Source organism: Miscanthus floridulus, chromosome 2 (genome assembly GCF_019320115.1).
Source record: "Miscanthus floridulus cultivar M001 chromosome 2, ASM1932011v1, whole genome shotgun sequence".
Classification (NCBI taxonomy): Eukaryota; Viridiplantae; Streptophyta; class Magnoliopsida; order Poales; family Poaceae; genus Miscanthus; species Miscanthus floridulus.
The window spans coordinates 36,469,598-36,482,829 of NC_089581.1; the positions used below are offsets into that span (position 1 = coordinate 36,469,598).

Below are 13,232 nucleotides of genomic sequence, written 5' to 3' on the forward strand. Positions count from 1 at the left end.
CATCACAGTATTGAAGAGTTATCAGCGTCTTCCAATCGAAAATCAGCGATCGCTTTCTTCATTTAGCTACATACTCCTGTCTCCTATGGAGTACGTTTGCTTGTCTTTCGCCTTCCCTCTACCTTGCATTGCTCCAGTCGACCAGTCTCCAGTGTGCTACGAGACGAGTCAAGTCGTCGGCCCGCTGAGCGCTGATTGGACCAGACCAAACCACCACCACCGCCCGTACCCGGACCCGGACCCAGATGCCTTCACACCTCCCTCCCACTGCCTGGTGGTCCCCGTGTCGGTATTCGCCATTCGGCAGCTGAGCTCCACCCTAGACTTCCTACGGTCAGGGACTGGGCTGGGCGACTCTTCTCTGCCGACCCGGCCCGGGCCCGCCGGAGTGACGTTACCGCCGTGACGTCACCGCCATGACGTCGCGCGCCTGGTCACGGCACGGCTTGATTACTTCACCGTCGCCCGCCACTACTGTACGTGCACTAGAAAGGCGCACGTTCTTCTCATCTCGGAAACGGCCAAGAACGGGGTGGATGATAAAAAAAACGCGCGAAATTTCTCGATAAGGGAAAGGGGAAAACACGCTTCAGCCGTCGCTTGGCTCCGCTCTGTCGTGCGTTTGGGTGTGTTGCTTTGCTTCCCTCTGCGGGGCTACCGCGTGAGTTTGGGGCCTCCTTCTGCTTCCCCCATGCTGTGCCCTGTCACGGCATCTCTGCGGAGGATTCCACTGATTTGAGCTTGGTCTCGGACTCTCGGTACGGAATCTTCCCCCCAATTTTTTTTTTCCTGTTTGCTGGGAGAGCCGATCCCCGTTCCTTGCGGAGCCTGAAATTCCTGCTGGGTTGAGCAGCGTCCGTCCTCGTCCTTGTGCTTGACGAATGAGCGGCGTTTACGCTCGGATGCCTCACGTAGCAGCCACAAAATCGTCGTGCAAAAGGCTTGAATCTTTGCCGCCGCCGCCCTCATCCTAACCCTCCATGGAGGTCTCCACCATCAGCTTCTCGTCCCCGTCCCCGTCCCCGTCGCCGCCGTCCCTGTCCCCTTCCCCGCCGCCGCAGCAGCAGCCGCGGGCCACGCCGGCGGACCTCGAGGCCGTGGGCCTCCGCCGCCTCAGCGACAACCTGCAGCGCCTGCTCGACCCGGCCTTCCTCAACTGCGCGGACGCCGAGATCGCGCTCGCCGCGGCCAAGGGCGGCGCCGCCGTCGGCGTCCACCGCTGCATCCTCGCCGCCAGGAGCGCCTTCTTCCTCGACCACTTCGCCTCCCTCCCGGCCCCGGCCCCGGCCGCGGCAGCCGCCGGCGAGAGGCCCCGCTTCGAGCTCGCCGACCTCGTCCCCGGCGGCCGCCACATCGGCCACGACGCCCTCGTGCCCGTCCTCGGCTACCTCTACACCGGCCGCCTCAAGTCCCCGCCGCAGGAGGCCACCGTCTGCATGGACGATGCGTGCGGCCACGGGACCTGCCGCCCCGCGATAGACTTCGTCGTCGAGTCCATGTACGCCGCGTCTGGCTTCCAGATCTCCGAGCTTATCTCCCTCTTCCAGGTACACTCACCGCTGACCAAACATATAATTTAGCTGCAAAATGTGTAACGGGACACTCCATTAACCCACTGGTGCTTGCAAATTGTTTGTCCTTCCATCCATGCTGTGACGAAAATTTGCAATTCTGACCACCGCGAATTCTCCTGCTGCAGCGCCGTCTCTCTGACTTCGTTAGCGAAGCGCTGGACGAGGATGTGGTGCCGATTATTCATGTTGCTTCCACCTGCGACCTTCAGGACCTGCTCAATCAGTGTATCCAGAGGGTTGCGGTCTCCACTCTCGATAGCCGGTACCTCGAGAAGGAGCTTCCGGATGACATATACTGCAAGATCAAGGAAATCCGCCGGAGCGCGTTTCATGGCGAATCATCAGAGAATGCCATTCTGGACCCTGAGCATGAGAAGAGGGTCAGAAACATCCTCAAGGCCTTGGATTCTGACGACGTTGATCTTGTTGGCCTGCTGTTGAAGGAGTCGACGGTGACCTTGGATGATGCATTCGCAATACACTATGCTGCAGCCTACTGTGAGCCCAAAGTGTTTGCGGAATTGCTGAAACTGGATTCTGCTAACGTGAATCTGAAGAATAACAGTGGATATACACCACTGCACATAGCTTGCACGAGGAGAGAACCGGACATCATTCTTTCGCTCGTGGAGAGGGGAGCCTCTGTGCTGGAGAGGACCCTAGATGGGCGTGATGCCCTTACTATCTGCAAGAGACTAACAAGCGAGAAAGACTGCAATAGGAAGTTGGAGAAGTACGAGGAGAAAAGTAAGGCTTACTTGTGTATTGACATATTGGAGCAAGAACTTAAGAGGAAATCCTTCATTTTGGACCCGATCTCTATAGAGGAGTCGATTGCCACACCTTTGTTAGTTGATAATTTTCACATGAGGCTCATTAACTTGGAAAACAGAGGTTTGCTTATAATCCCTCTTGTCTTAATTTTTTTAGTGATTAATACATTGCATTTATAGTTTTCCCCATCCGCCTCTCTAAGACCACTAAAAGGCAATTAGTAGGGGTACTTGGTGGAAAACGGTGCATTGTAAATCAAAACTGCTTCTATTATCCTATAAAAAAACTGCTTTTATTAAGGAATCAAAATCAACTTCCTATAATGTTACTATTTATTTTAGATTGCAGGGGTATTTATCTTGATTTTACCATTTTGGCATTAGTCATATCTGCAGGAACTAGTCTAAGATTTGTACTCATGCATAATGATTTTAGCTCAATTTGTGCCACTGAGGCCTAGCTTGGATCGACGGTGCTTTGAGAATCTCTCGGTTTTTCCTCCACTTAGGTTGAGAAGTATATGGTCTGACTGGCTTAGTTAGCAGCATTCACACTAGGCTTTGTTTGCATTAATTCCATTGTTCTATCATTCGAATAATGTATGCATCAAAGATTAGTTACTGAATAACTATTTCCTTTAACTGGATAAAATAAGTTGAGTATGCTGTTATACTTGACATGATATAGAAGTATTTCTGGGTATGTGCTTCTGGTTTGCCTCTTTCTGATTGAAACTAAAGCATATTATTCTGAGAATCATCGCTGAAGTCTATATGTTAATATCTATGCAGTTGCGTTTGCACGAATATTCTTCCCTTCGGAAGCCAAGCTTGTCATGCGCATTGCACAAGCTGATTCAACCGAAGAGTTTGCCGGCATCACCAATTTCAGCAAACTAAAGGAGGTTGATCTAAATGAAACCCCTACAATGCAGAATAGGAGATTGCGTGAACGCCTTGATGCCTTAACAAAGACAGGTGCCAGCAATAGCTATTTATGCCTTGTTTGTAATACAAAATCATGCATGCATACTAAAATTTCTCAATACTGAATCTTTCGGGGTATTCTTTTTTCTTTTGCCAAAACGCAAGCACACTTACCCATATACTAATTGTTTTCTCAGTACTGGTTACTGAATCTTTCAGGGTATTTGGTCAGTATGCTATCATTTTTAATGTGTCGTTTCTCATTTCTGCAGTTGAGCTAGGGAGACGATACTTCCCACATTGTTCAGATGTTCTTGACAAGTTCCTCAATGAAGAATCCACTGATCTGATCTTCCTTGAAACTGGGACTCCAGAGGATCAGCGAGTCAAGAGAATGCGCTTTTCTGAACTCAAAGAGGACGTGCGCAAGGCATTCACAAAAGATAAGGCAGCCGTCGCAGCCATAGCTTCCTCAGCATCCTCGTCTTCATCTCCGAGGTGTGAAGGGAGGGGTAGATCCAATAGAAAATTGAGGCCATCTAGGTGATATCAGTAGTTGAGGTGCAATCTGTTCAGGACACATGACTCTGAGGACCGTGGCGAAGGACGGCTTTGTTGTATGTTGTTTTGACGACGCGTAGCGCAGTGCCCAGAGTGACCAGAATTCCCTGTAGCTGTTGTGTTTTGACATGTAACACTGTTTCAGTAGATAATTTCCACATGCTGATTGTCAGCTTTGCAGCCACTCTACTTGCCTTGCATGTTAAAACTGCTTTTGGGGTGGGAAATAGAACATTAGTGATATTGTGCTAATGTGTCTGGATCCGCTCGTGGAAAATAGTTCTATGCCTGTCGATATGTAAAAGGTACATACTACGTCCTTATAGAACGACTTTTATAGAAACTAGAAGATTATTGCAGTCAAATAGAGGAATTTGGCAACCGTGTGTTTCAGTGGTTGAACTTGATAGAATTATTCAGTCTTTTACTAGTGTTTTTTGGGGCAAAATGGCAGGTGCAATCTACTGTCTACCTTCTCACTACATGGTTCTCCCAGCTGGAAGAAAGTTTGTTTCACTACATGGTTCTTTATAAAGGACTACTGAAATCATCTTGTTATCAATTTGTGCGAACTCTGGTGGGACATTCTCTGTCAGTATACGAAGATGTCACTGAAAGTAGGATAGATCCCTCGAAGAGTCCATATTTTCTTAGCTTTTGGCTAATAATAAGTTGATGACCAGAGAATCTGGGCAAAAGAAAACATGTTGAAGATTAATGTTTGTTCTGTTCGGAACCTGAATCCGTTATTCATCTCTTTTCAGTGTGTGTATTAGCAAAGTGATCTGGAAAGAGGTCTCAGAAATAGTCGATCTTCATGAATGTGTGTAGGAGTACTTCTGCTACTTTATGGTCTGTCTGGAAAGTAAGAAATGCAATTCGTTGTCAGGGGGAGCTATGGAGGGATTTCAAACTGTGTTAGGCCAGATCGCAAGGATGCTAAGAAGATGGGTGGTACAGTTAGAGGGAGAAAAAAAGATAACAACTGGAGAGCTACGCTGGAAAACTGTGTATTGAATGTGTTTACTTCAGCAGCACTCTTTATGGAAGTTATTAAGAAATGATTTGTGTTTTTAGAGAGTAGGATGGCAGAGTATGGCTATACTCCTGGGCAGGGTTGCGAGGTTGGCTCAGAATTGGATAATTCTTTGCCCGGAGGACAAAAAAGAACTGCTCCTGAACAAGATTTCGGAAATCAAGACAAGGATGAAGACGGTGTCATGGCTTTCAAGTTGGTGAAGAGATGCTTCATGGGAGAGTGCCAAGATCTGCAGCAAGCAAAGCTTCAAGCCTGACGACTTCAACTCGATTGTGCTCAAGTCCTGGAGGTGGCGTAGGGGGAGTGTCCCTGATAGAGTTTCAGTTTGAGTTTCTAGTCTTTTAAGTAGTTGCTTTTCCCGGTCGTTTGGCTTGTGAACATTGGGTTACCCTGGAACTTCTTTGGTGGTTCACCACCGTTGATGCTGTAATGAACTCTTGTCTTTTTCATAGTGAAAAGACGGCGGCGTTTTGGCCCTAAAACTCTAAAAAAAGAAAACTCGAGGAGAAGGCAAAACGAAGCACAAGTGGAGTCAATTCAGTTCATCAGCAACCCAGAGACTGTACTCATGTGATCCATAATGCAGTAGTTTTGGAACGCTATCTAAGTAGTGTTAGCTGTTAGGAACTCAGGATGCAGATGTCTTTAGTCCTTGAGGACTCCTATCCGCATGGTGATTTTGACGGGTGCACCTCAAATACGTATATACTGAACAAATGTTAGGCGATGAGATGCTCTTTGGAAAAAGCTAGACTACAACTGATTGGGAATTTGGGACCAGAAACAAGATGTGGTCGGAGGGAAAGGGGAAGCACGAGAAATCTTCTAGGCGTGCAGTTGGATCACGTTGACTGGACATGTGGCAACTATCCGTGGAACGTATCCAGGAAGGCACCGTGGATACAGTTTGCACCGAATTTTTTTCCACAACTTAAGCTGTGACGCTGTGTGATTGTTTTCGAGAACGACCAGAAGGTGAGGTCTATTCCAATACTCAAGAATAAATGCAGAGAGAAGTGTGATATAAGAAACATCGTCCACTTATTCAAATCGTACACCTACATGGGCTATTGTATAGAACATTAACTAGTTACAAAATGTCATCGAGCACAAGGACGCTAATCCTACTCCTACAAGCTATAGAGAGAAGTTATCAATCCTACAAGCTATAGAGAGAAGTTATCTTCGAGGTTGGCCAGCACCCGTAGGATGGTGTTCACGATGACAGGATCCGCGCCCAGCAGCCTCTGCAGCTGCGCCTCGACCGGCCGTGACGCGCCAGAGCCGAAGATGCCGCCGACGAACCTGTACACCTGAGCGAAGTGCAGGTCGTCCGGAGACAACGGGAGCTGAACCGTCTCGACGTCCGGCGCCGAGGCACCATCATCAGAGCACCATCTGGCCGGGAAGCTGGTGAGCGGGCGCTGCTGCCGATAGCTGGCACCGGCAGAGCTGCGAGGGTGCGGCGCCGCCGCGAGGCCCAGCTTCTTCTCCGCTCTGAGGAAGTGCTTCTGGGCGTGGCTGCGTATCTGCGTGGCCGTCTTGGTGGCGACGAACGCCTGGACCCTCTTCCAGTCGCAGCTGAACACCAGCAGGGCGTGGAGGAAGCGGTCGTGCTCGTCGGCGGTCCACCTCTCCCGTGGCCTGGTCATCACGTACGGCTTCCGGGACTTCTTCCCCACCATCCCGGCCGACAACTTCACTGCCGCCGCCATTTGTTTCTCTGTCTCTGTGTATGGTATGGGTATGGGACGACGATGTTCTTGAGAGTCCTAGGCGAGCTTCTTTCCTTGCCAGTGATCAGTGTTCGAATGCATATATATAGGTTTGCGGCGACGAGTGCCCAGAATGGAAGCGCAGACACCGCGTGGTCATTGCAACGCACGTTCCAAACGAGCGCGTGGCTTGGGCGCGAACTGCGTTCGTGTTAGGCGTGTGCCGGCCTGCCGGTTAGACGTTCGTAATGGTGCGATGCCGGGGGGCGGGGGTTTAGGTCGATCTGGGGTGTGGAGTTAGGCAAAACCATGGACACCGCAGCATTTCGATCCGCGCTTGCAACAGCATCCCATATTACCACCACGTGTTGCATCTTGCGTGTAGAAATCCTGCTTGATCTCTGCCAGCCTGCCACCGGGACAACGGAGCTCCTTTGCAGAAGCAGGTAGCCCTGTTGGGATCACAAGTCCACGGCCCCTAAACTTTAGTCCTACTAGGCTGTTTGAATCCACGAGAAATTTTAGTCATTCATCCTACAATGACTGATTTGCTCCTCAATCCCCTGCCACCGCTCACCCCCACCGTACCCCCCTTCCATCCATTCTCCCAAAACAGCACTGGCGGAGCAACAGCAGCACCAGAGGCACCACCACCACCACCTGCCGATGCCGCTCCCGGTCTCGCCGCGCCAGGCGTCGCCGATGCCGTCGGCCCCAACGCGGTGTTCTCGGACCTCGCCGTCGCCGCGGACTTCGACTCCGATGAGTGGATGGACAGCCTTATCGGGGACGCACCGGTCTTCGCGGACTCTGACCTCGAGCGCCTCATCTTCACCACTCCGCCGCCACCACAGGGATCTCCGCCGCCACCGCACGGGGCTGGGAGGGCGAGCTCCGCTCGTGGCTCTGGAGGGCGAGCAGAAGGCGCGGAGCGGCCCGGTGCGAGCCTGCGATGCGATTAGGAGTGGTGGCGGTTGCAAGTGAGTGGGTAGGTAGGGGGTATGGGTAGGGATGAAAACGGATCGGATACGGACGGATATCATCGATATTATATTTGTTTTTATATTTCTGTCCGGATTCGGATTCGAATACGGATAGTTTCAATTATGTCGGATATGATACGATTGGATATCGACATCATAAATATGCGATTTGAGTATTCGGATACGGATACGGTATCGGATGTTGGATATCCGGACTCGGATACGGACAGATCTCAACCCCTCTAAACAAATTCGATTTCGAATACGGTCGAAAAATATCCGTACCGTTTTTATCCCTAGGTATGGGGGTGTCCATTGCGCCCCCTAAGGCATATTAGCTCAGTTTAGAGCCACTTGAGGAGTAAATGGACTAAACTTTAGTCCCTCTATTTGCTCACTTTCAGTCCACCTGTTTGGATCTTTATGGAAAAAAATTAGGCTAAAAGTGTAGGACTAAACTTTTAACATGGGATTCAAACAGGGTAGTAGTAATGCTATTTACAATTGGATCAGCCAGCCGGCCTTCTAGTAGGAGTCAATAGGCATGTATTTAAACTGAGGCAATCGCCAATTATTTTTTTCTAATATCTAAGTCCAGAAACCAGAAATTTGGGTCCAAAATATAGTAAAAAATAATCCAGTGAGACCCAACCAGGCAGCCACACGCGGCGCAAGTCGTAAGTTACAAGTTAAACGAATTTTTGCGCGATAAATGTGCGCTTCGTGGGCCCCGGGGGCTCGACTGAGTCAAGGATGGGGTTGGACCAAGTCATGACGAGGTGCCGCGAGCGCTTGGTGGACCGCCGGGTTGAGGACATGGAGGTAGGACACGCGTTGACATTAGTTAGTGACGATGTGCACGAGGGCTTGTCGGTTTGGTCCTCAAAACCAGGGATAGACGAGTTATGTGGTTTGGGCCTTAAAACCATCGGAGGAAGGTTTGTTGGTTTGGTTCTCAAAACCAGGCATGAATGGTTTGGTGATTTCGGTCTCAAAACCATCGGCAACGAATTTGTCCGGTTTGGGCCTCATAATCGGGGAGTGGCAGATTGACGAACATGTGGTGGAATCTCGGAGTTTGTATCAAGACTAAGCGAAGTTGAGAAGGCGTAGGTTCCGTTGGATCGATGAAGATTTACATGGACCGATTTGCCCCTAGGGGTTTTGGGTTAAGTGCATCATGTAAGGGCAACTTGATAAATAGCCAAGTGCCTATATATATGAGAGATTATTGGTCATTGTGAGTACATAACTTGGGGAAGCCTTTGGATTCCTTCGAGAATTCGGCTCTCACTTGTGAGGTTGAGCGTTCTGCTTAGACTTAGAGAGAGAAGGATAGAGGAGAGGCTCTTTGTTTGAGATTTGTGCCATCCAAGGTTTGTGATATGTTAGGAATGTCTTGTAATCACACATGATAGAGTAATCCCAAGATTAAATTTGTGCACCACTTGTTCTCCTCTCTTAAATATGATATTTCTCTTTTTTGTGATTTTCGTGGCCATTTTTGGGTGATTTTAATATCGTTGGTTTGGCTTTGTCTTTGGCAATTTTTTGGAAGTTTTCATGATCGTTGGAACGTATCGAAACCATGTCTTGATGCCAAGCCTCTAATCTCTTGGTTTCAAGCTCCAAAACTCTCCTTAGCCTCCTATGGTGATTTTCTTGGAGATCTTTGAGCTGAAGGTTTTGGATTGTTCTTTGCTGATCTTTAGGTTGTATGATGCCTTGAAATTTTATCTAGCCACTAGTTTTAACTGATTTCTCATGAGCACCTAGAAATCATATCATTTTGGAAGATTCTGTACAAATATGAGAAAGAGATTTTTGAAATTTCTATTCAAGTTTTGATCTTATTGACTTAATGTCTTGGCACAGCCTCTAAATGGGCTATTCAAGGTGTGTGCAAAGTTTCAAATTTTTTAGAGCTCGTTTGAATTGAATTCGAGTTTTTCTAGGAAAGAGATATGCTAAAAACGGCAAAAACTAGCTAGGCCGGTTAGCAAAACCATCCACGCCGGTTTTTCCAACTTTCTTTAATTTGAGCTGATTCTTGGTGGAGATATTTCTAACAGTGTTATAACGCCCTCTACAAGATTTCATGCTGTTTAGAGGTTGTTTGACTGAGTTTTTGACTTTTCACTAAAAGCACTCTTTCTTTTGACCTCCGATTGCAAACACATTTTTCTAGCCCAGTTTCTTAGGTCCACAGTATCGTCGTGACTACGTGATCATGGGTAACACTACTTGAGGGGTTCATTGATTGATTTTAGGACATAGCCAACATATTGCTTGTCTGCTCGGCGAGAAAAAATTGACGTTCCCATACACACTCTCTGGCCGTCGTTCTGATCCTTTAGAAACATTGTTGGTTTTGGCAAATGTCGTCCAAAAACAATTTTATAGGTCCTATTCAAGGGACTGATTAGTTATCAAGTTGGGCCCAATTATAGCAGTATGAGGAGCGGAAGTAGATGATATTGTAGGCGTGCCGCAGATTGGAAAATATGGCTATGTGTTTTATTCTTATTTTGGATGGCCTTTTATTAAGAACTGAGTTTACGAGCCGAATTTGTTTTGTAAACTCTATGTAGACGTGGTGATGATTTGTAGATTACTCTCTAACGGAGATGGATGTTTTTTATATCCATTAATTATCTAAAAAATTCAATAATCAACGATAAATGCAGAGAAAATTGTAATTTAAGAAGCACCTTCAAGTTATTCAAAACGTACACTAACTGGCTACAAAATGTCATCGAGCACATTCATGCTAATATCCTACAAGCTATAGAGAGAAGTTGTCTTGGAGGTTGGCCAGCGCCCGTAGGATGGTGTCCACGATGACAGGGTCCGCGCCCAGCAGCCTCTGCAGCTGCGCCTCGACCGGCCGCGGCGCGCCAGAGCCGAAGACGCCACCGACGAACCTGTACACCTGAGCGAAGTGCAGGTCCTCCGCTGATAACGGGAGCTGAACCGTCTAGACGTCCGGCGCCGAGGCACCACCATCATCGGCGCACCAGGCCGGGCAGCCGGCAGAGCTGCCGCGTGCCCGTCTTGGTGGCGACGAACGCCTGCACCCTCTTCCAGTCGTGGCCGAAAAGCAGCAGGGCGTGGAGGAAGCGGTCGTGCTCGTCGGCGGTCCACCTCTCCCGCGGCCTGGTCATCACGTACGGCTTCCGGGACTTCTTCCCCGCCATGCCGGCCGATGACTTCACTGCCGCCGCCATGTGTTTCTCTGTCTCTTTGTGTATCTGTCTCCTCCTCCTTCAGGCCGCAGCAGCAGAGCAGGTATGGTGTGGGATGAGGTTTGAGACTCTGAGAGTCCTTGTCGAGTGAGCTCCTTGCCAATGATCAGTGTTCGAATGAATATATAGGCTTTCGGGTTGCGGCGACGATCGAGTGCCGGAATGGAAGCTCCAGAGACACCGCGTGGCCATTGCAGCTAGCGCACGTTCCAAACGCACGCGCGTGTTAGGCGTGCGCCGGCCTACCTTCAGACGCGCGTAATTCTGTGATGCGGAGTTAGGCAAAGCCATGGGCGGACGACGCAGCATTTCGGGCCTCTTCGATCGATTCCGCTTGCAAGAACATCCCATACTACCACGTGTTGCATCTTGCATGCAGGAAACGTGCTTGATCTCTGCCATTTTTAATTTTTATAATGCTATTTGCAGATTGGATAAGCCGGCCGGCCTTTAATTTTTATGTAATCTGTGCTCTGGAATGGACGTGACGCTCTTACTATCTGAAAGAGAATATGCGACCTCATTTTCACTCTTGTCCAAGGTACTCAGAGTATGTATGAAACCATGGGATCCATCATGTTCAGCATACATGAGCTCAGGAGTCGGGATAGGGATGGTGTGGTGGGGAAGGATTGTGGACTGTTTGATTACTACTGGGGCCTGTTTGGAATAGGGATGAAAACGATACGAAAATATCCGGCATGGTACCGCATACCGATCGAAATCGAATTCGGTTTGAAATTTGGAACACCAACATTGAAATCGGAACAAAAACGGTTTAGACGTTTTTCGACCGTTTTCTACTTTTCTACTTTTAATTCGGAATATCCCGAATTCGAAATTCGGTTTAAACTGAATTTGGCCCACTAGAAGTCTAGCCTTAGAAAAATTGTATCTTTTTCATACGATCTCGGATGAAGATGATTCTTATATGAAAATTGCAGCTCTCGACGAAATCTATAACTTTCTACTTTTTAGTTTTTTCATTTGAGGTCTTTATGATGTTCAAAAAAATTAAATAAAATTTCAGCAGTATATTAATCGCGTGCAAGCGCTCGTTGAATTAGAAAAATCATATCTTTCTTATACGATGTCAAATGGAGATACTTTTTTATGAAAGTTTTAGGACTTGTTAATTGTTATTCACTTGGTTATGCACTTGTTAATTGTTATGCACTTGGTCCTATGAGTCAATATTCCGTATTGATTTTTCGTATACCGACCAAGTTCGACATAATTCCGCTCGAATTAGTTCGTTTTCGAAATTCTCGATATTTGATAAGTTCGTGTTCGTTTTCATGTCCGGCTTACCGCTTTCGCTTTCGTTTTCGTATTCAAATGCAAATATAAAAAACGGTTTTGAGAGGTTTTCCGACCGTTTTCCTCCGTAGTTTGGAAGAGAGGAATTAAAAACAGAGGTTTGGGAAAAAGACATAGGAATAGGGTATAGATGTATTAGCAAACCAGAGAAAAATAAAACATAAAGAGAACATAGAAATTGGTGTCTGGAATGCAGGAAGTAGAACACAGGAATTCTAACGTCAATTTTACACGTCATTTTTTATACCATCTTTCATGGGAAATGGGCCAAAAAAAATGTCCTGCCAACCATAGGCTTTTAGGCTGATCCACTGGTCGTGAGTAGAAGTGCCGTTCTTTTCCCTCACTGCCTCGGTCTTCCGCAAAACTTTGGTTCCTACCGGATGTTTTGGTTCCCGCGAAATCAATGGACGTAGGAACCTTTCTCCTGTGTTTTACTGTTGAAGCTTCCTTTATTCCAAACGGTATTTTTAGAAATCTTTCCAAAGGAATGGATTCCAAGATAGCTATAATCTTATATTTAAATATTTCAGGCTCTAAATGATTTCTGAAAAAAAAATTGACTATATAGTTTTATATCTTGTCAAGAACTACCCTCTCTGTTCCAAATTATAAGTCGCTTTGATTTTTTTGGTATATCCATTTTGCTACGCATCTAGACATATTATTATATCTAAATACATATAAAATAGATGAACCAAAAAAATCAAAGTGACTTATAATTTAAAACGGAGGGAGTATAACTTAACTTTGGTATAGGATTTGTCTCCATCCAAGATTGTATAAAAAAAATAAAAAAATAAATCTTAAAATATGTGATTTTTTAAAAAAAATAAGATACTAAAACATTTTCAAATAAAAACTTATCAACAGTTTCATGTAGATTGGGTCGACACTATAACTTTGGTATTAACTATGTGAACATTTAAGGTTATTTGGAAATTCTAAATTTTGAATTTAAAAAATCTTCACACTTAAAACACATATTTGGGACTTTAAACAACTTCAAATAAAAAATATTCAACTACAAAGTTGTAGATTGTATTGAGAGCTATAACTTTGGTGTAGACCATGTCAACATCTAAGATTGTTTGA

The 13,232-nt window shown here is 46.8% G+C and overlaps 2 protein-coding genes across 2 annotated transcripts; one reads left to right on the plus strand and one right to left on the minus strand.

Moving 5' to 3' along the window:
* The first annotated feature begins 528 nt into the window (after window positions 1–528).
* On the plus strand, window positions 529–4,255 carry LOC136538460 (BTB/POZ domain and ankyrin repeat-containing protein NPR3-like). The gene is made up of 5 exons (XM_066530429.1): window positions 529–758; window positions 854–1,547; window positions 1,700–2,468; window positions 3,140–3,325; window positions 3,547–4,255. The coding sequence occupies exons 2-5, from the start codon at window positions 981–983 to the stop codon at window positions 3,819–3,821; spliced, it is 1,797 nt and encodes a 598-aa protein (XP_066386526.1). The 5' UTR covers window positions 529–758; window positions 854–980; the 3' UTR covers window positions 3,822–4,255.
* Window positions 4,256–5,855: 1,600 nt separating this feature from the next.
* Window positions 5,856–10,951, minus strand: LOC136538461 (protein REVEILLE 8-like). Its single transcript, XM_066530430.1, has 2 exons — window positions 10,650–10,951; window positions 5,856–6,544 (listed from the first exon to the last, which is right to left on the minus strand). Exons 1-2 carry the CDS (start codon window positions 10,797–10,799, stop codon window positions 6,041–6,043), a joined length of 654 nt encoding a protein of 217 aa, XP_066386527.1. The 5' UTR covers window positions 10,800–10,951; the 3' UTR covers window positions 5,856–6,040.
* Between the last annotated feature and the right edge of the window lie 2,281 nt (window positions 10,952–13,232).